The sequence below is a fragment of the Phocoena sinus genome, chromosome 10 (genome assembly GCF_008692025.1).
Source record: "Phocoena sinus isolate mPhoSin1 chromosome 10, mPhoSin1.pri, whole genome shotgun sequence".
NCBI lineage: Eukaryota > Metazoa > Chordata > Mammalia > Artiodactyla > Phocoenidae > Phocoena > Phocoena sinus.
In genome coordinates, this window is record NC_045772.1 from 3,186,067 (window position 1) to 3,208,081 (window position 22,015).

Below are 22,015 nucleotides of genomic sequence, written 5' to 3' on the forward strand. Positions count from 1 at the left end.
TACTGAGCCTGCGAGCCACAACTACTGAGCCTATGTGCTACAACTGCTGAAGCCCAAGCACCTAGAGCCCGTGCTCCGCAACAAGAGAAGACACCACAATGAGAAGCCCGCGCACCGCAACGAAGAGTAGCCCCCGTTCGCCGCAGCTAGAGAAAGCCCACGTGCAGCAATGAAGACCCAACGCAGCCAAAAATTAATTTACTTAAAAAAACGGGGCTTCCCTGGTGGCGCAGTGGTTGAGAATCTGCCTGCTAACGCAGGGGACACGGGTTCGAGCCCTGGTCTGGGAGGATCCCACAGGCCGCGGAGCAACTAGGCCCGTGAGCCACAACTACTGAGCCTGCGCGTCTGGAGCCTGTGCTCCGCAACAAGAGAGGCCGCGATAGTGAGAGGCCCGCGCACCGCGATGAAGAGTGGCCCCCGCTTGCCACAACTAGAGAAAGCTCTCGCACAGAAACGAAGACCCAACACGGCAAAAATTAATTAATTAATTAATTTAAAAAAAAAAAAAAAAAAACGTAGAGTAAAAACTAAGCTCCGGGAAATGGGGCAAGGAGCAAACGACGTGGAGCGAACATGCCAACGCTGGCCTCCGGCAGCAGCTGTCAGAAGGGAGCTGCCATGCTTTACAGCAAACACACGGGCAAGGCTCCCAAGGGGGCCCGCAGGGCACCGAGGAGCAAGATGGCCCAGGCCTCCGGGCAGAGTCTGGCCCAGTTACACTTCCAGAAAAGCCTGCAAACGTGGCGCAGTGCTGAGAGCACCTCCCGCTTCGGGGCTCTGCGAGGACAGGCTGGAGTGGTGAGGGGAAGGCAGAGGTGGCGGGACTCAGAGCTCCCCACCCTCCTGGGGACCTGCTCTTCCCAGCGGTCCTCGTGAGTCTGCAGGAGGCACCGCAGCAGGGGCGGGGCCCGCGGCAGCGCGGAGCAAACGTGCTCGCTTTTATCTATCTGCGATCGCAGAGATGCTCCGTGTGACTTTATTCAGACCCTATTGGCCCCACTTGCCCCTGAGCCCCATTCGAAGGTGGGGCTGGTGGGATCTGGAAGGTAAAGCAACAGCAACGGCCCCCAAGGAAACAGTAAGGTCCACAACCAGGCCTCCTGTCACCGTGAGTGGAAAACACGTCAACGTCCCACCTCCGGGGCCCCCGAGAGTGTGATTTAACCGCCACCCATTGGTGTCCATACGAGACCCGCTCGCGGCTGGGTCACGGTCAGCTATAGGGACAGCCCTCGCCTGGCCGATGCCCGCTGAGCCCTTCCCAGCCAATGACACGCTTTGCCATTAACCCAGTGGTACCCGAAATCAAGCAAAGTGCCTCTGACTTCAGGTACAAAGGCAACAGATGTCTCAGACATTCATTAAGAAATAGACAGCCAGAAGGTGAAGTGAAGGCCCAGGGAAGCCAGCCTACGAGCCCACACTCCACCACCACTGAGCTTTGAGGCCGCCATCTCCCCAGGGCTGAAGGGCAAAGCCAACAGCAGCAGGGAGGCCCTGCGGACACCGCACAGGGTGACATCTGCTCCCCATGGGGGCTCACGATTGGGACGGGCAGTGGCACAAACGCTGGCAGAGACACAGCCACACTCTAACTGCACCATGCCCCGCGGTGGAACGTTCCAGGACATTCAGAATTCCAAAGCGCTGCTCACAGGAGCAGTAAAGTCAAATGGACCTCAGAGGTCTCTCACCCGAGGCAGAGGCCCCGGCCCCGGACAGCGCATCCCTGTGCGGGGACGGGCGTGGCTGCCACGCCCCATGGGCAGCAGGCCCTGAGGACAGCTCGGGTTACATCACCAGCATCTCCGTAACTGCCCAGGACACCCAGGAAGAACAAAGAGGACCTGGACGTGGTCCCGCCTCTGCGGCTCGCAGGGTCGCAGCATCAGCTGCAGCGCCCACAGCAGGAGGAACTCGGTGCCCGGGGACGCCTGCCCGGCTCGGGCACACAGGAGGTGCTCAGAGTGCCCGTCACGAGTCACAGGAACGTTCTATCAACCTGTAAAAGCCCTAACTGGATGTCCTTCCATATTTAAGCTCTAATACTTCAAAGTTCACCCTATTTTAAAGAAAAATGGTTCACGTTCCAATACAAAAACGGGTCAAATGAAATAACTCACACCTAAGAAGACTGTAACATTTTAGAAGTTAATTTCTGGAAAGCGTTTTTGAAAACTAGACCTAAGTATGAAACCTAATTCTGCAACTACCAGCAGGTAACCTTAGGCTGCGGTGATGATCTCACTTTCTTATCTGTAAGCACGGGGCGAGCACCCTAACCCCCAGGAGACCCTGGGGAGCGGGATTAGAGGGTGTGCAGCTGCACTGCTGGCCCCCCTGCCCCCAGACCCCCACAACCACCCCCTCACCTCCTTAACACTGCTGCCTCCCCTGGGAGGGTGCCCTGACTGCCCGATTTAGGACCACAGCCCAGACCCCACCCTGCTCTGGGGACCGCTTCCCACCTCCGTTCTGACCCCCGGCACCTGCCACCTTCGAGCCCTCGTGCCTCCTCACACATCGTGTGTAGGCTGCTGTCTGTCCCCCTCGCCAGAATGGACACTCCACAGGGCAAGGACTTCCATTCAGCTTGTCCCCTGGGGCAGCCCGAGCCCACAGGACAGTGTCTCACCCATCGGAGATGCTCATTTAACAACTGCGCTGTTTTCTATCTCAGCCCCTCCAACACAAAACGAGCAGAAGCGAGGAAGGCGGTGCCAGGCACGTGGATACGAGATGCATACGTGAGCTTACCCTGGCGGAGTTTCGGGGCGGAGCAGAGACCCACCCCTACAGACCCTGAGCCCACGCCTCTGTGTCCTGCAGGGAATCACCAGAAGCGGCCGAGGGAGGTCCAGCCCCGGAACGTGCAGCTGGCCCGGCCCCTGGCCTGGAAACACCCCCGGGAGCAGCCAGGGCATCCTGACAAGGGCGGGGTCCCCCAAGCAGCCCACGAAAGCTCCCAGCCGGCCACTCCATCTGCAGGGGAGACGCACTCAGCCAGGAGGACCAGAGAAAGTGCGCTGCCTCGGCTGCCCAGAAGGCCCGCTGCCGCTCGGGTCTAGGAGCCCCAGGGCGGGGACCCTTGCTATATGGGAGGATGGGGCCCTCCCCACCCCAGTGAGCAGCCTCCAGCCCCGCTTTCTGGAGATGGGCCCCATCTCTGCAGCCCTCCCCTCCCACCTGCGGGACAGGACGTGTGGCTCTCGCTGACAGACTTCACCAGCCGGAGGTCACCACTCGGGACCAAAGGAGGCTCCACCGAAGGCTTTAGCTTCTGCTCGGGCTCCAGAGCCCCCGGCGGCTTGTGGCACCCCTGCTGCTGGCTGTGGTTGCGCAGGACCCGGTTGGCCGTCTCCATGACGACCGCGGTGTTCAGGCTCTCGGCCGCCATGGCCAGGAGCTCGTCATCATCCTCGCCAGCATCCCAGGCGTCGCTGGTGTTGCGCTCAAACTCCTGGAAGGTGCTGCCTCGCTTGGCCTTCACCGGCGTGGTCGGCACCTTGGGTGTGGCCCTGAGCAAGCTGCAAAGCAAAGGCAGCTTTTACTTGCGCCTCGGGGGGCTGAGCGTGGTCACCCAAGACCGGTCAGAGAGGAGAGCCCAGGTGAAAAGGTACACAAGCGAGCCGAGAGTGAAGTGAAAAAGCAAACACGATGCAGAGACATCCAGAATGAGACAAAGCTCACAGGATGCAGTGACAGGGAAGGAGGAGAGGTCTTCTGGGAGAGTCACGCTGAGCGTTCGCCCCACAGACCAACGCACAAGGACACACAGCACTGCCCAGCGATAGTGCCCAGCCCTGCCCCACAAACACTCTCAGCCCGACACCTTCGCAGACCTCCCACGGCAGCAGCTGGCGGTGTGGGTCAGGAGAGACTGTTCACGGGACACAGGCCCTTGGCAGGTGGATCTGGACACGGGACAACTGCAAGGATGCCCACAGCATGATGACACACAACACTGGCCCCACCGAGTGTCGGGAGCTCATCCGACATGTGTGGTCCTCCAGGGCCACCCCTGCCCCACACCCGCCCCTGCCGGAGGAGCCCAGACACAGGCAAGCAAGCTGAAGGCAGTGGGCAGAGAGCAGGGACAGTCAATTACCCCTTATCAGCTACGTGGTTTGCAAAAGATTTCTCTGAAGGTTTCTACTTTTTGATGGTGTGTCCTTTGAAGCACAAAAGGTTTTAATTTTTATGACGTCCAATTTATCCTTTTGCTGTTGTTGCTTTTGGTGTGTTCTAAGAAGCCGTCTCCCGATCTAAGCTCACAGAGACTTGCCAGCCCCGCCCTGGCCCACGGGCAGCCCGAGACCCCGCACAGGCTGCCCACCTTGGGCCATGGCTTCCACGTCTGCCCTCCTCCGAGGATGGGCTATGCAAGGCCAGCAGCGCCTCACACAAAGCAACTGCTTGATATGTGCTGGCTGAGTGAAAGGCCACTTTCCTCCCCCTCAGGAATTCCAAGGAGCTGGGGGGGTCACCACAGCCCCCCAAAACCTGGCCTGAGATGAGAACAGCCTTGCGAGATCTGAGGCGTCACTTACGTGCCATGTAACAGTGGATCAAATGGGGGGTGCTGGGCGCCATACACATGCTGGATGCTATTCAGAAAGAAAGGAAAACAAATTAGCTTCTCCTCAGCTTTCCCAGGAGCCCCCCACTGACTCAGGAAGAAGGCCAGCTCCTCAAACCCACGCCCGAGGGAGCAACTCTGGCCACCGCAGGGTCCCGAGGGCGTGTCTGGAAGGAATGAATAGCGCCGTGCAAGCCCACGACCCGCACACAAGCAGGGCATTCACCCTCCCTGCGAACGGGCCTCACTGAGGGACCCACAGCCCCAAGGGCGTCAGCACAGAGCCTCGGGCATCGACTAGGGGAGCTGGTGCGTCTCCCCGCAGCCTCTGCCCTCAGACTAAAAGACGGACCACGAAACGCCCGTTGGGAAGTTCTCCTCTGGTACCATTCTGTCTAAAGATGGAATACAGAATTACAAAGAAGACAAATATAATTTTGTTAAAAGACTTCATGGTTTCACTATAAAGTCTGTGTTCATCAGAGTAGATCTGGAAAAGAGACGGAAACAGAGTAACTTGCCGGCACACTGGTCAGTGGAGCGACCCCACCCACGCTCCTTCCTCCTCTCAACGCCCAGCCAGGGGCGGCCACGGGACCCGGGGCCGGTCAGAAAGAGAAACACTTAGCTGGCACACCCCTGGCCCTTAGCTTTCCCCTTCTTCTGGCCCGGAACACACATATGAGGCCAAGAGGTGCCTCAGCCATCCTGCCCCCGAGAGAAATAAACACGAGTTAAAACTAAAGCCTCCCTGGAAGAAGGGCAGTGGGGTGGGGACTGGCGGCGGAGATGAGGAGAGCGCGGGTCTCCAGCAGGTTTGAGAGCTGCCAGCCCAACCTTGGACCTCGGACTTCATGGCATGAAATAAACAAGCCCCTGTTTGTTGACGCCATGGGCACTCAGAGTCCTAACTGATGCGGTCCACATGGAACAGACAGCCACTGTAACACTGAGGCAGAGCCTTGCAGGGTGCGTGTACATAAAGACAAACACAGACACTCAGGTGTTTAGTAGATAGATGAAGTCTTCTTAGCTTTTTAAAACAGAATGAATGAAATCCTACCTTGTTTACTTAGTAATGTATCACAACTACTTCCCCATATTACTGTTCTTCAATTTACTTAAATACATTTATTTACTTTATCTTTATACATATATTATGCGATACACACGAAAAATATATGTAGCTTATACACATTTAAAAACATAATACTGAGGGCACATGGGACCTTCCCATACCTTTCTCTGCAACTCCCATAAATCTATAATTATTTTCAAGTTTTGTAAGTTTTTTACAAATCTTAATAATGAGTACCACCTCCCTGGACAATCTCCCCTCTAATTTCACACTGTCCCACCATATGGTTACAGGGTAATTTGTTTAACCAGTGTTGACCGTGAGATATTTAACTTGTTTAAAATTGTGTGTGATTATAAAAGCAGCAATAAACTTCTCTGGGGACAATACTTTCACACAAATATAACTTCTAAAGGATAAAGTCCCAGAGAAGGAAGGCTTGGGACATAAAGGATGCACGTATGGACGGTAGGTATAAACGGCTGACCCCTGAACAACGCGGTGTGCGGGGTCACTGACCCACCGCACAGTCGAAAATCTGAGCGTTGCTTCCAGTAGGCCCTGCGGTTGCTCCTACCGGCAGTTCTGCGCACACAGCTTCAGCCCACCCAGATGGTGCAGGGCTGTAGTATTTACTCCTGAAAAACACCTGCTTGTAAGCGGACCCACGCAGTTCAAACCCGTGTTATTCAAGGGCCCACAGTAGGGACCATGAATCATTGCTATTTGATGGGAGAAAAGGGGTCTCAGTGCTGCTTCTGCACCTTCTCGATGATTGGGGAGGCTGAGCGATCTTGAAACACATTTTGTTCATCTGTGCTGCTTCTTTTTGTAAAATGCCTGTTCGGACCCTTTGTCCATTTTTCTAAGGGGCTGTTCACCCTTTTCTCACTGATTTGTAAAAACCTCTCTGTAAACAAAGGAATCCTTTGTCACTGAGGCAGTGAGGTGGGCAGAATAAGGGCCCCAAAAGTGTCACCTCCCAAGCCCAGCACCTGTGAACGTGTCACCTCACACTGTCATAGGGAAGAACCTTTGTGTTCTATTAGAAGTTCATCACTAAAGGGATGTTGCCTATAAGCTTAAATCATACATAGTGGCCCATCTCTGGGAACCCTGCCTCCCACGTAATGAGCGTTAAGCTAAAATACCTTTGTTTAGCTCACAGGAAACCTCCTGCCCAGGCCCACCTGTGAATGACTGCAGGGAGGAAGAAATGAACACCTCCCCTCTGGGGGCTGACGGGAACCAGGAAATGTTTGACTTTACCCCCTCCCCTTTTCGTATAAAAGGAGCCTGAATTATAAGTCAGGCAAGATGGTTCTTTGCGGCACGAGCCCACCATCTTCTTGGTCGGCTGGCTTTCTGAATCAAGTCGTTATTCCCTGTCCCAACAACTCGCCTCTCAATTGTCAGCCTGTCACACAGCGAGCAGTACGAGCTTGAACTCGGTGACAAATTTGGGGGAGCCATCTAGGAGCCCCGCTGCTCGTGGCCAGCCGCCCCAGTCGGGGACCTTTCGGGTAAGGCCCTAGAAGCTGGCAGGACCACTTACCCTGAGGATCTGCCCTCCAAAGTTCCCTGGAACGACACCAGCTACCCCAGCGCTTGGCAGTTGGATCAAGGAATCGACATTCTGGGGGCCGACGGGCTCCATACAGTAGGGTTAAGTCGCTCCGGTGTGCACAGCCAGAAACTTTATTTCCTCTCCGTTTGGGGCTTTTTCACTGGACTAAGCCAACTTGTTTTGTGTTTGAGTGGAGCACCCTGTCGGAGAGTGGGAAGAGCTGCTGGACTCTACCCGATTCGTGAATTTGTTTTGTATTTGAGTGGAGCACCCTGTCAGAGAGTGGGAAGAGGTGTTGGACTCCTACCCGATTTGTGAACCGGCTCGCTGCCTTCTTTGGATGCTGGCACTTGTGTGTGCCCTTTGTGTTTTGTCTTGAAAAGGGAGTAATGTTTCAACTCTCCCCAAAGAAAGTCCTCTGAGGTGCATTTTGGATAAGGGATCTGAATACAGCTCTAAAGCATGGGTGAGTGGAAGATGGTATGGTAACAACGTGTGGCCACAGTACCTGTTAGGATCTCCACAGGGGGTTTAGAAAGGGTTATCTTGGGACGCTGTGCACCCTGTACTGCTACTCTTGCTGTGTTTATTACGCTGCTTATGGTCTCCTGTGTCCTTGGTATATGTAAAACCCCAAGGCCAAACTTGAGGGTTTATTTAGGATTTTGTTTGTTCTTTTGGTTTTTTTGTTTCATTTTGTTTGGTACTGTTTCTCCACTAACAGCCAAATCAGTTTTGTGATACTTAAAACTTTTACTGATATTAAATGGAGGAAAGGAACGGGAAAAAAAACCTGTCCTTGTCCAAGAGTGGGACATTTGAGGAAAAAGAGAAAGGTTCCACTTGGTTCCTAAAATCACCAAAAGCTACAAACAAACAGAAGTGTCTTTTCCATAAATACTAGTAAAAAGGGTTTAGCTATGGGAGACAGGTGACCTTGATTTGTCCCATTTGCCAGAAACCCAATTTGAATCCAACCTCTTCTATAACCGATGGGTTTTACATTGTTGTACCTGATTCACGGCTAAAATTTTCGAATGGGAACTATGCGGTCCCTGTGTTTGTGTTTGCACGTTTTATAGATGTGTGGCACCGCCAAAACTAATCCGTAAAAGAGCTCTATTTAATTGGCTTAAAGGAAATTAAGTGCTTATAAATACTCAAATATAAAAGAAACTGGCCAGAATGAGTTTCAGGTTCACGTGATCTAGGAAATACTCAGTATTAACATCCGGTGTTAAGGTTAGCTTAAGCTTGTTGGTTTGATACAGATATGACTTTAGAGTCATCACCACTAAGTAGAATACTTTCATTGTACCTGGGTTTACTAGAAATCAAATAAGACCCTATCCCTGTTATAAAGTTTGTCAGCAAGAAAAATAACTGTGACGAAGCTTTTAAGTAAGTAAGATAGAGGTAAATGAAGTAGAGAGTTTTGGGTAAACTCTGCAGGAATAATGTTCTGGGAATGTCTGTCTGGAATAGTCTCTCCAGATTTCTGTAACTCGAAACTAAACTAAGTTCTAAGATAAGATTGAACTTAATTAAAATCTCAGAGGTAAAGTGGTACAAGACCTGAATTTGGTTCTCTAAGAGGACAAAGTTTTCTTAAAATATTGAACTGCTTTTGGTAAAAGAATGAGTTTAAGTGATCTGTATTTGCCATTGAGATCTTTTATTATCACTGGTTAAAAACGCTTTGATATTTTTGACAAACTTCCCAAAGATCAAGTTCGAAGTGGGGTTCACTTGACCTCTGGCTAACTTTTGGATTTTCCGGAGGGTCCCTGGAACACCTCAAATTACTTGTTTTCTCTCCGTCTCAGAGAGAGGAATATTAAACTCATTGGGCTTATGTGGTGTGTTGAATTGCAGGAGAGGCACTGTCAGATGAGTGATGATAAACTTCTTAGATCGTATCACATGGGTAAATGAATACAGTCTAGAAATTACATGGAGCTCCTAAAATTCTGGAATAGCCTGGTAAAGATAACAGTCATAATTATAGAAATTATCTTAAATTGTTTGCCACAGCAGTAACCAAGTTTTTGTTCAACTGCACTGCAATCCCAGTTGGTTGATGCCAAAGCAAAAAGGCATCCTTTTAATGGTTAGATGATCAATTGCTATCTATGGTTTTAAGTGGCTTTTGAACGACTCTATAGCTGTTTTGTGGGAAAAGCAGGGAAGAATGACGGCATCCTTTCTGTGCAAGCATTGGTTCTGTTATCAGGGAAAATAAGGAAGGGAATGAGAACGAGCACACACGGCTTCAAACCTTCACTCCTCCGGCTGAGCTGGCATCCCAGCCACTCTGGCCGTTCTGCCAACATATCCACCCCGTCCACTACCTCCCGTTCCCGACACTGGGGCTCAGGACCTCCCCTCCTTCTAGGGATCAATTAGAAAAGCCTGTGTTAGCTTCTGGGGCACAGGGACTTGGTCTGGTATCGCCATCTAAGACCCGACAGGGCACCCAATTTGGGCCAGGAGCCACTTCCGGGACATCATGGCTATTTCCCCTATGCCATTATCTCATAGGGGGACTAAATGCAAATGACCAGCTGGCTGGGTTTCTCAGACTTCTTTAACTGGATACAGGGAGGATCCTCTGCACCTGAAGCCCACCTGGCAGCACCCACAGCCGAGCCAAGGGGGACCCCAGTGAGGGAGGAAGGCCCCACTTTGGCAGGGCTCTGAAAGGGGAAACCAAAGCTAAAGAGTTTGAACAACATTCAAGAAACTCAGCAAAACAAATGAAGACCTCTCTGAATTTTTGGAGAGGATTTATCAGTCCTGCAGACGTCATACTAATGCAGATCCCGAGGTCCCTGAAAATATCAGAATGGTCAATTTGACATTTCGGAGCAAAGCGCTTCAGATATCAGGACAAAGTTGCTGGTGAATTTGGAATGAACCCTTCTCGATTGGTAGATGTTGCTTTTAAAGTGTTCAACAGGGAACAACGACAGAAGAAAGACGACGCTCTTAGACGACACGCCACTTCTTCGGCAGTGGCGCTGGATTCCCGGAAGGAGGGGTGAGCCCTCACTGGGGAAAGAACAGCATGCTGTGAGGACCAGGAACGCTGGAAAACAGAAAACAGTCAGAGCAGGAGCCCCTCGCCCGGTAGAAAGACAGGGACGCTCGGAAGAGGCCCAGGGGCTCCCTTGGACTCGAGGCGCCTAACTTCCCACAGGAGCCCCGGGTAAAACCGACAGTGGGAAGTGAGCTGACTGTCTTTCTGACAGACCTCACCCTGAAGTTTTTCACCAAAACGCCTTGACATCAGAATCCAGAACACACACTTTTTTTTTTCTTTTTTTTTTTTTTTTTTGCCGCAGCGCATAGCTCGTGGGATCTTAGTTCTCCAACAAGGGATCGAATCCGGGCCCGCGGCAGTGGAAGCCCAGTCCTAACCACTGGACCGCCAGGGAATTCCCCCAGAACACGCTTTATGCCTACAGATGGAGCTCATGAAAATCCCAGAAAAGGAGACAGAGCTCTTTCCCCCAAGGTCTTTAAAAATAACCCAGAGCCTGCTGTCAGACCTCCCCAGATGGGGACTCAACACAGAGGAACCTGCCCCACCGAGGACTGAAAGACAGACTCTCCACAAATGCCTTAAACTGCAAGAAATTTCAGACACGCTGGTGGTGTTTGTGTGGACGCTCTTTCAGGATGCGTGGAAACATATGCCACCTGGACAGAAGATCTCTGATGTGGGTAAAGCCCTCCGTAGGGAAATTATCCCCTGATTTCGATGACGGCATTAAAACAACATTCATCCTGGAGACCATAATCAACGGGAAAAACCAAGAAAATGAATCATACATTAAAAAGGAACGTCGCTAAAACATGTCGCGAGACACTGAACTTGGGATAAGGCCTTGCCAGTTGCGCTGCTACGGATCAGTGGCTCCCAGAAGCGGGCTTAAATTAAGCCCCTTTAGAATACTGTATGGCAGGCCATTGCAGGTGTGTGCCCAGGCAGGAGGATCTATAAATGCTAAAGACCTAGCGGTGGCCAATCACATTAAAACTTCGGGCACTATTTATTCATGAGTTTACCTCCAACAGGCCTGGCCATCCAACCGAAGTAGACAGGAATTCCGTCTCCATTGCCCACTGGAGAAGGGGCAACCAATTTGTTTAACTGGGTCCAAATACACAGCACCGGAATTTAGTATATGTACTGGGAACTGGAACCAAAACCCCAAGTTCAGTTACGAATTAGACAACAAAGTGCTAAGAGGTTTCGTCGGGTTCAACTAGTTGTAGATAAAAATTCTAAGGGATATTCATCACCTCCGTTCAGCAGAATGGTCTTCATTCCTTTTCCCACAAGACCGTTGAATGGATGCTGACAGTGGGGAATAGTGATACGGAAGAACCTTTTTATATTCCATCACAAGTTCATCACTAAAGGGATGTTGCCTGTAAGCTTAAATCATACATAGTGGCCCATCTCTGGGCACCCTGCCTCCCAGGTAATGACCGTTAAGCTAAAATACCTTTGTTTAGCTCACAGGAAACCTCCTGCCCAGGCCCACCTGTGAAGGACTGCAGGCAGGAAGAAATTAACACATCCTCTCTGGGGGCTGACAGGAACCAGGAAGTGTTTCACTTTACCCCCTCCCCTTTTCGTATAAAAGGAGCCTGAGTTCTAACTCAGGCATGCTGGCTCTTTGGGGCACGGGCCCACCATCCTCTTGGTCTGCTGGCTTTCTGAATAAAGTCGCTACTCCCTGTCCCAACAACTTTTCTCTCGATAACTGGCCTGTTGTGCAGCGGGCAGTACCAGCTTAGACTCGGTAACAACACAGCAGAGGGGGCTTTTTAGATGTGACCAAGGGCACACACCTTGGGAGAGGATCCTGAGTTATTCAGGTGGGTTCAATCTAATCACAAGTCCTTAAGTGGAAAACCTCCCCGGCTGTGGTCGGGGGGCAGCTCATGACCATGGAGGAAGGCTCAGCTCGAGGCTGCACAGCTGGCTTTGAGGATGCAGAAAGGGGGCCATAGTCAAGGCAGCCTTGAGAAGCTAGAATGGTAAGGAGATGGTTTCTCGCCTAGAGACTCCAGAAAGCCCTGCCAACACCTTGGTTTTAGCCCAGTGAGACCTGTGTGCAGACTTCTGACCTCCAGAACTGTAAGATGATAAATATGTGTTATTAGCCAGGAGGTTTGTGGTAATTTGTTTCGGCAGCAATGGAAAACTAATACAGGTAGCAAATCTGTTTTCCTGGTATGTGGGAGGCTTAAAGGTTTATGTTAAGTCATCACACTTTTATCCTTTACGGAGGGTTCTGCTTTGAGGACTATACTTGGAAAAGCCCACCCCCTACTGCCCTAGTCCATTCAGGGTGCTATAATAAAAAATACCATGCACTGAGCAGCTTATAAACAAAGTCTCACGGTCGTGCAGGCTGGGAAGTCCAAGATCAAGGCATATGCGCTTTCAGTGTCTGGGGAGAACTCCCTTCCTGGTGTGCAGACAGACATCTCCCTATATCCTCACATGGCAGAATGGGTGAAAGAGCCCTCTGGGGTCTCTCTTGTAAGGACACTAACCTCATTCACGAGGGTTCCACCCTCATGACATAATCACCTCCCAAAGGCCCCACTTCCTAACACCATCACGTTGGGGGTTAGGATCTCAACATACGAATTTGGGGGGCATGCAAACATTCAGTCCATAACACCTAAGGCTGCATAAATATGAGTGTGTTTCATATTTCTGTGGTTTCATTTTTTACCCCCGTGTTTTCAGTCGCCTAGAATTTATTTTATTTCGCTATATACTACTTAGTAGGAAACTTCTTTAAAAAGTAACCCATTCCAATTTATTAAACAACCTACCCTTTCCCCCACTGGTTTGAGGGTATCATCTTTAATAGTACATTAAATTATTATATATAGGTCATTTTTTCAGTTTCCTATGCAGTTTCTGTTCAGTTTTCCATTCCTGTGCCTGCAGCACGTTTAAATCAGGTAAAACGCTCTTTTTTACATCCTAAAACTTCTCAGCACAATTTAACAAACATCCGACAATGCCACTTTGTGACGGGCGTTATGATGGGTGCTGGGCAGGCACAGATGAGCACACTGTAGTCCAAACTCTTAAGGACCTTGCAGTTTACTTATAATAGCAAAAAACGAACCAGCATTATAAGGCTCCATGAGAATTCCTACCATAGCGTGCCACAAGGGTACATAAAGCCAGTCTTACGGAAAAGGAAGGTTCCTCGAGGAAAAATTCCTTAAACTGAGACCTATGAAAAGAATAGGAAGAGTGAGGTAGACAGAACGTTCCAAGCAAAGAGAACAACACGAGAAGACCCTGACGGCGCGGGAGAGGGTGAAATGGTTGGGAAATGAAAGCCACAGCTGGTGGCCTGTCACTAGAGTGCGCAGAAGGCAAGTGCCAGGGCAGACCTTGCCTCGAGGCCCTGGGACACCAGAGTGCAGAGGGGCCTGAAGACCCCAGTCCAGCCCTCACTCCACAGAGGAGGGGAGGGGCTCTCAAGAGGCCTGTCTTTGCTGTGATCCGAAAGCAAGGCAGTGACCCTCCACTTGCCCTGTGAGGACACCTCTGCGGTGGGCAAGGCCCACAGGGAGGTCACGTCGGGCCTGGAGGGGCCCTGGAGGAGAAGCTTCTCCCAAAGGCAAGAAACACACAGGAAGGGGGAGGGACAACACCATGCCCACCCCACTGTGCGCCAACCACTCAGCTTCAGCCTTTCCCAACAGCCTCCGAATCTGCTCCAGACTCCTGTTTGCTCTTCAGCATGAGATACAGCAGACAATAAAACACAGAGCATAACAGCCATGGTGAACAGATTTAGCATCATTTCAAACTCAGTGCGTCTGTTCCTCTTATCCTCACAACCCAGCAGGCAGATATGGCTATCCCCACCGTACAGATGGAGAAACTGAGGGACAGAAAGCTTAAGTGGCCTGCCCAAGGTCACACCCAGCTAGCAGGTTGCAAGGCCAGCTTAATAGCACCTAGAACATAAATACCCACACAAACACCACAGCGTCACTTTAGAGCCATCCGAAACCCTATCATTTGGGGGCTTCCCTGGCGGTCCCTGGTTAGGGCTTGGTGCTTTCGCTATGGGGTCCAGGTTCGATCCCTGGTCTGGGAACTAAGCCCCTGCAAGCCTCGCTGCACGGCCGGAAAAACAAAAACCCTATCATTTTGTCATACAATAGATGTGAAACCCTCCCCAATTCTACTGTCCTATGAGGTCACTAGCAACCTGAATCTGACACTTAAAATTCTCACACAAGTGTTTATACCTTTACTGCAGACTTGTGCGTCTCTAGGCAACCTATGGTATTATTCTGCATGTTTGTAAAGATTAAGTTAATATTATTTTATAATATACCAACTTTATATATCTTTTTGCAGCTTTATTTTCTCTCAAGATGGTTTTTTTGTGTGTCAGTGTTAACACATGTAGCTCCAGTTTTGTTGTCCTGTGAGGTTTCATTTTGTGTGTGAAGGGGGGTGTTTTAGCAGTAAACCAACTTTTCAAAAGAATTTCTACAGAGAAGCACAGGACAGGCAGAAGCAGAGCTGTTCCGGTAAAGGGGAGAAAAGCAGGAGCGCACCCACTTCCCAACTCATTCTGAGGCCAGAATTACCCTGATACCAAAAGCAGACAAATACATCACAAAAGAAAACCACAGGGAATCCCTGGTCAGGGAACTAGGATCCCGCAAGTGGCGCGGCCAAAAAAACTACAGACCGGTATCTCCTATAAATATACGCACAAAACTCCTCAACAAAATACTAGCAAACCAAATCCAACAACATTAAAAAAGGACTGTACATCATGACCAAGTAGGATTTATCCAAGGAGTGCAAGGCTGGCTTAAAACCTGAAAATCCCAATAGGAAAAAGGACAAAGCCACACAATGACTTCAATAGTCACAGAAAAAGCACCTGCAAAACCCAACACCCCTTCATGATAAAGATGCTCAACAACTAGTAGTAGAAGGAAATGTCCTCATCCTGATAAAAGACATCTACAAAAAACCCATATCTAACATCATACCTAAGGCGAATGACTGAATGTTTTCCCCCTAAGGTCAGGAACAAGACAAGGATGTCCACTCTCCCCACTTTTGTTCAATATTGTACTGGAGGTCTTAGGGCAACTAGGCAAGAATGAGAATAAAAGGCATCCAGATTAGAAACGAAGAAGTAAAACGAACAAGATAATATAATCTTATGTACAGAAAATACTAAAGAATTCACTAAAAAAGTAGTGAAACTAAACAACAAATTCAGCAAGGCCTCAACATACAAGACGAACATACAAATATTAATTGTATTTCTATACATTCACAATGAACAATCCAAAAACGAAATTAAAAAAACAACTCCACTTATTATAACATCAAAAAGAATGATATGTTTAGGAACAGATTAACAAAAGGTGTATAAAACTTATACTCTGAAAACTAAAAACTACTATTGAAAGAATTTAAAGAAAACCTCAATCAATGGAAAAATACCCATGTTTGTATTAAAAGACGTAATATTGTTAAGCCTACAGCACTCTCTAAATTCACTACAGACTCAACGCATCCCTATCAAAATACCAGGCAGCTTCTACGTAGAAATTGATAAGATGACCCTGAAATTCACATGGAAACTCAAGAGACCCAGAATGACCAGGTTAAAACACTCTTGAAAAAGAAGAAGTTGGAGGACTCACTCCTCCAGATTTCAAAACTTACTAAAAGATTCAGTAATCAAGTCAGTATGGTAGTGGCATAAGGATAAACGTAGAGATCAGTGGAACAGAAGTGAGATTCTAGACTCCTCACATTTACAGTCAATTGATTTTTTTTTTTTAATGGTGCCAAGACCCTTCACTGGAGAAAGAACTGTCTTTCAACAGATGGTGCCGGGACAACTAGATAACCACATGCGAAGAAAAAAGTTGCACCCTAGATGGACAGGTAAACAAAATGTGGTACACCCATAAAATGGAAGATTACTCAGCTATAAAATGAAGTGCTGATACATGCTACAACACAAAGGACCTCGCAAACATTACGCTGAGTACAGGAAGCCAGTCAGTCACCAAAAAATCCCTACATTATCATATGACTCCATCTATATGAAATGTCTCTAATGGACAAATCATACTACAGAGACAGAAAGATCAGTGGTTTCCTGGGGTGTGGGGTGGGAAGCCGGGGTGACCACTAATGAGTACAGGGTTTCTTTCTGAGATGATAAACATGTTCTAAAATTGACTGTGGTGAGAGTTATACAACCTCTTGAATACAATATAGTATCATTGAATTTTACACTTGAAATGAGTGAATGGTGGCGTATGTGAATTAAAATAGGTGAATTATGATATGTGAACCTCAATAAAGATGTAACTTTTTTAAAAGGCAATACAGGTTCCACTGGGTTCTCCTGGCCACCATGCTGTGAGGAAGCCCACACCAGCCAGCCACATGGAGGGCCCGTAGGTGTGGGCACCACAACTAACAGCACTGGCGGGGGTCCCGGGTGACGGCCTGCGCCCAACTGCTAGACACGTGAGGGACTCAGGCTGCAGCCTTCAAGACTTCCCAGTGACACCCAAGAGCTTTCTTTTCTTTTTTCCTTTTTTTTGGCCAAAAAAAAAAAAAGTATCAGCCTGCCTAGGTCAAGCACCACCCATCTGTTGTGGTCCCTTTCCTGAACTTTCCATGGATGCCTCCCTGACCTTGGTAGAAAGTTTCCAGTTTTAAGAATCCGAAGGCCTGGGTTCAAGTCCCAATAAGAGTGTTAACCAAGTAATTGTTCCGAGCTTCACCTTCCTCATCCCGGAAATGGAAATAAGAATGTGTATGAAATGAGATAACCATACAATAGCAGTGTGAGTACTGCAGTGACCTACGACAGTATTTACCAATACTATCAATCTATCTTTCCTCGAGCATTTGCATTCTTCCATTATGCGCAAATGTATTCAATACAGCTCCAAACCAGCAGGCGGTCTGGTCTGCAACCCACCACTTGCATGTCATTTTCACAAAAGTCTGCAGCATTGTCACATACTGCAGGCCTTTCCCTCCCAGGACAGCAGGAAACGCATTAATGCTTCATGGGCAAACCGCCTGTGTTTACTGAGCAGAAAATGTTCCAACCAAGTTCAAGCTCAGACTAAAAGGAACCTCATTTTATCTTATTAAAATTACATCTTTATTCGGTTTTGCATAGGGAAAGAGAAAAACAGGCTTCAACTAAAGCCCTTTTTAAAGAATAAGTGGTAACTAATACACATACCTCCTTTCAAATAATGAAATCTTTCCTTAAAAAATACATTAACCAATAAACTTTTTTAGAAATTGTACTGCTTTAAAACACTACAGTAATTCCCTGAACCCTAATCATTCCTTCTAAAAAGCAGATCCACGTCACATAGTTCCACTGCCAGCTACACACCCTGGAAAAACAGTTACACAGGTACACAAGGAGACAGGTTCAGCGATGTTCATAATACCACAAAGAGAAAAAATGTTAAGAAAAATCTAGATGTCCATTATCAACTTAATAATGAATAAACAAACTAGAACAGACGCATATAATGGAAGACCAACCACAGTAAACATGAAGGAACTTCAGCCACCAGATTCAAGATGGGGAAAGTTCATTAACATAATAGCGGAATGTTGAATACACACAGTACGACAACACCACTTACAGGAAGTTTTTTAAATGCAAAAATGAGACAGTATATCATTTTTGGGTACATACATGAGTGGTCAAAAATCCTACTGCATGCAGGGTAACCGCAAAGTTCAGAACTGTGACGATCAGGGGAAGTGAGAGTAAAGAGCTGGGCCCAGGAAGAGGACACAACAGCATCAACTGTGGACGTGGTCTACATTCCCTGTATTCATCTGTATGCCTTCCTGAAAGTATGAAATGTGTTCTAGTGTTTCAAACAGATGGCTCTGGCTCTGAGAGGGGAGGTGTTTGCAGGCACAGCCCTTCAGAGGGTCAGGGAATGCAGTGCCTGGAGCGCTCCTCGAAGACACGTTTCTCTAAGTCTCCTCCGACCCCATTCTTCCTACACTGTACACAGAAATCTTTCAGAAAGAAGGCTCACCGTCATTAGCCACCACAGAAATGCAAATCAAGATCACAACTAGAGGGACTTCCCTGGCAGTCCAGTGGTGAAGACTCTGCACTTTCCCTGGCAGTCCAGTGGTGAAGACTCTGCACTTCCACTGCAGGGGGCAGGGGTTCGATCCCTGGTCAAGAACTAAGATCCTGCATGCCGCAAGCCGTGACCAAAAAATTTAAAAAAAAAGAAAAAATCACAATTAGGCACCACTTCACAGCCAGGAGGGGGGCAAAAATTTAAAGATAATATGTGTTGGCGAGGATGCAGAGAAACTGAAACCCTCACACGCTGTGGATGGGAGTGAAAATGGGTGCAGCCGCTCTGGACAACAGCCTGGCAGGTCTTCAAAAGGTCCAACATTGACCACATGACCCTGTGATTCCGCTTCTAGGTACACACCCAAGGGAAATGGAAACATGTCTACACAAAAACGTGTACTGTATTATTCATAACAGCCAAAATGTGGAAAGAGTCCAAATGTCCATCAACTGATGAATGGATAAATCAAATGTGCCTATCCATACGATGGAATTATTCATCATTAGGTCATAAAAAGAGATGCTCCAACAAGGGTGACCCTTGAAAACGTCACAGTCAGTCAAAGAAGCTAGTCACAAAGGACCACACATATAATTCAATTTACATGACACATCCAGAACAGGCAGAGCTATAGAAACGAAAGGTACATCAGCAGTTGTCAGGGGCTGGGACGAGGGAAGGGGAATCACTGCTGATGAGTTCTGGGCCTCTCTCTGTGGTGATGGTGGCACAGCTGGGTGAACACACTAAAAACACTGAATTGTATACTTTAAGTGGGTGAAATGTATGTTACATAAATGATATCTCTACAAAGGTGTTAAAAGGAAGGAAGGAAGGAAGGAAGGAAGGAGGGAGGGCGGGCGGGCGAGCTAGGGAGAAGTGAAGATGGGGAAGGACTAGACCAGTCCCTCCTGGCCCAGGTGCCAGGGAGCAGGTGCGCGTGAGGGGAAGGCTCAGGGTTCAAAAGCACGCCTTCAGCACCCGTCGCCCAGATGACCAACATCACCCGATGAACCTTTAAACAGGCCCAAGTCCACCCCTCCCGCCCCGGATAACAGAGTCTGCACTGCTACCATCACAGAACATTTCAGTATACTTCATGTGGAAAGGACGGAAATTTTTATCATCCTCCAAAATAAGAAAATGAAACTTAAGAAAGACTAATTTGGGCTTCCCTGGTGGCGCAGTGGTTAAGGGTCCGCCTGCTGATGCAGGGGACACGGGTTTGTGCCCCGGTCCGGGAAGATCCCACATGCCGCAGAGCGGCTGGGGCCATGAGCCATGGCCGCTGAGCCTGCGCATCCGGAGCCTGTGCCCCGCAGCGGGAGAGGCCACAGCAGTGAGAGGCCCACGTACCGCAAAAAAAAAAAAAAAAGAAAAAAAAAAGAAAGACTAATTTGTTACCAGTAGGCAAGGCGGGGATCATGAGCCGTGTCCTCTGGGTCCAACTGGTATATATCCTGATGACCTCATGCCTGAGCAGCCGGGAAGGACTGTCAGATGGAAGAAGAATGACTGAGAACTAACAAGGCATCACAGGCTCCAACACTGCGATGTAACAGAGGCTCCCAGCTCGGTGAGAGGGTTGGGTCCAGACAAAGGACAGCACAGGACGGGTCAGGAAGGAAGGCAGAGAGACGCCCACAATGTGCCCCGAAGCGGCCCCCAACTAGAAGCGCCTCCCACAAGAGCCCTGAGTTCCTATAAAGGTCACCTCTTCTGCAGAAGGCACCCCCATTGGTAAGGGAAAGAAAGATGACAGAAGAACGGGCAAAGCTAAGGTTTAAAGAGAGAACCGGGAAGAGCGCTCCTAGAGGACGGGGCCCCAACATGAAGACAGGCTGGAGACGCTGGGCAGATGCAGGAACGCCCAAAAGAGAGAGATGGGCCCCAGGGACCAATGCCATCTCTTCAGGGTTTTATCCAGGCTGCCTTTACAACACCAGTCAGTAAAGCTTTTTGTTTTTGGTCTTGCCACACGGCATGTGGGATCTCACTTCCCCAACCAGGGAGAAAATCCATGCCTCCTGCAGTGGATAATCACTGGACCGCCAGGGAAGTCCCCAGGAATGCTTTTTTTTTTTTTTTTTTTTTTTTTAATTTATATTTGCCTGTGTTGTGTCTTCGTTGCTGTGCGCGGGCTTTCTCTAGTTGCGGCGAACGGGCGCTACTCTTCCTTGTGGTGCACAGGCTTCTCACTGCGTGGCTTCTCTTGTTGCAGAGCATGGGCTCTAGGCACGCGGGCTTCAACAGTTGTGGCACATAGGCTCAGTAGTTGTGGCTCACGGGCTTAGTTGCTCCGCGGCATGTGGGATCTTCCCAGACCAGGGCTCGAACCCGTGTCCCCTGCATTGGCAGGTGAATTCTTAACCACTGTACCACCAGGGAAGCCCTCCAGGAAAGCTTTTTAAAAACTCAGAGTCAAAGACTGTCTGTCTGAGGGCCTACTTGTGGACAGCCAAGCTCTGGCGCGTGGCCTTCACCGAGAGCACCACGAATCAGTGACATCTTAGCCAGTCACAGACAACACCGAGGCTGCCCCACTAGAGTCACTCGACACACCCTGGCTGAGCACCTGCTGCAGGCCCGGTCCGACACCGGTGCTGCGAAGATGCCAGGGATGCTGCTCCCGCCGTGGTGGAGAGTCATTAGGATACAGGTAGGCACTGAAATGGGAGGAGAAAGGAGGGAATGAGCCTAAGTTACAGAGCAGAAGCCAGGAAGGCAGGAGGAAGGAGAGCCCAATGTCGCAAGGCCTCTGGGTTTGACAATAAGGTGATTCTCTCCTGTGTATCCCAGAGAACTTCTTTCTGGCCTGAACTTGGACCGCCTACACCAAGGCCCTGGCTCTGAAACAAAACTGATGGGACAACACCAGAAGAGCTTTTTTTTTTTTCCACTAAAGGTTAAAGAGCAGTGAGTGAAAATAACAATGAATGAGACGGCAAAGAGCGAGAGGAGATAAAAGTAAAAGAAATACATCCAAGCTGCGGTGCCCTAAGCATCATAAAATAAATGAAAAATTATACGGCCACCTTTACGATTAACTGCCTCCCTGTATTTCAGACACATGAAGTAAACAGGCAAATCATGTAGTATCTCAGTTTACAGCCCATCAACCTCTCCAAGCACAGTCATCACTCAATGCCTCCAGTAGTTTTCTGAAAGATGAACTAAATTAGCAACTGATTTACCATTAGGCGTGTTCTAACCACAGTGATGCCCCCCAGATTTATAAAATACGTTCAGAAGGGTAAGTTTTCCAAGGAAGTTAACTTTAGAGGACTCTGGAGGAAAATGTATGAAACGCCATGATTACGAGGGTAAACAGTTCCACCATTCCTCCCGCCCACGGCATCATCTGAAATGGTCCCGCCCACAGGGTCAAGTGCAGACACACGTGGCCCTACAGGACCCTGAGCAGAGGGGCTCCCGGGCTGTCCCACCGTCAACACCCATGCTACGCCACCTGGCAGTGACGCTCGCCCCCGTCCCGCAAGCTCTCAGCCACCTACTGAGCTCTCCCCACCGGGCCACGAGCTCCCTGTAAGAGGGCCTGGAGTTCGTCTCCAGTCACACTCCCTGGGGGCCCAGG

General features: G+C 49.2%; 1 protein-coding gene across 3 annotated transcripts in view; it reads right to left on the bottom strand.

Annotated features, from left to right (window-relative positions):
- TBC1D22A (TBC1 domain family member 22A) overlaps positions 1-22,015 on the bottom strand; it is a 326,523-nt gene that overhangs the window by 293,132 nt on the left and 11,376 nt on the right. For all 3 annotated transcript variants that reach the window (XM_032646231.1, XM_032646232.1, XM_032646233.1), the window contains exons 2-3: positions 4,554-4,610; positions 3,190-3,530 (exon numbers count right to left, since the gene is read on the bottom strand). In XM_032646231.1, coding sequence (XP_032502122.1) covers positions 3,190-3,530; positions 4,554-4,610 — 398 coding nt within the window. The remainder of the gene's footprint in view (positions 1-3,189; positions 3,531-4,553; positions 4,611-22,015) is intronic.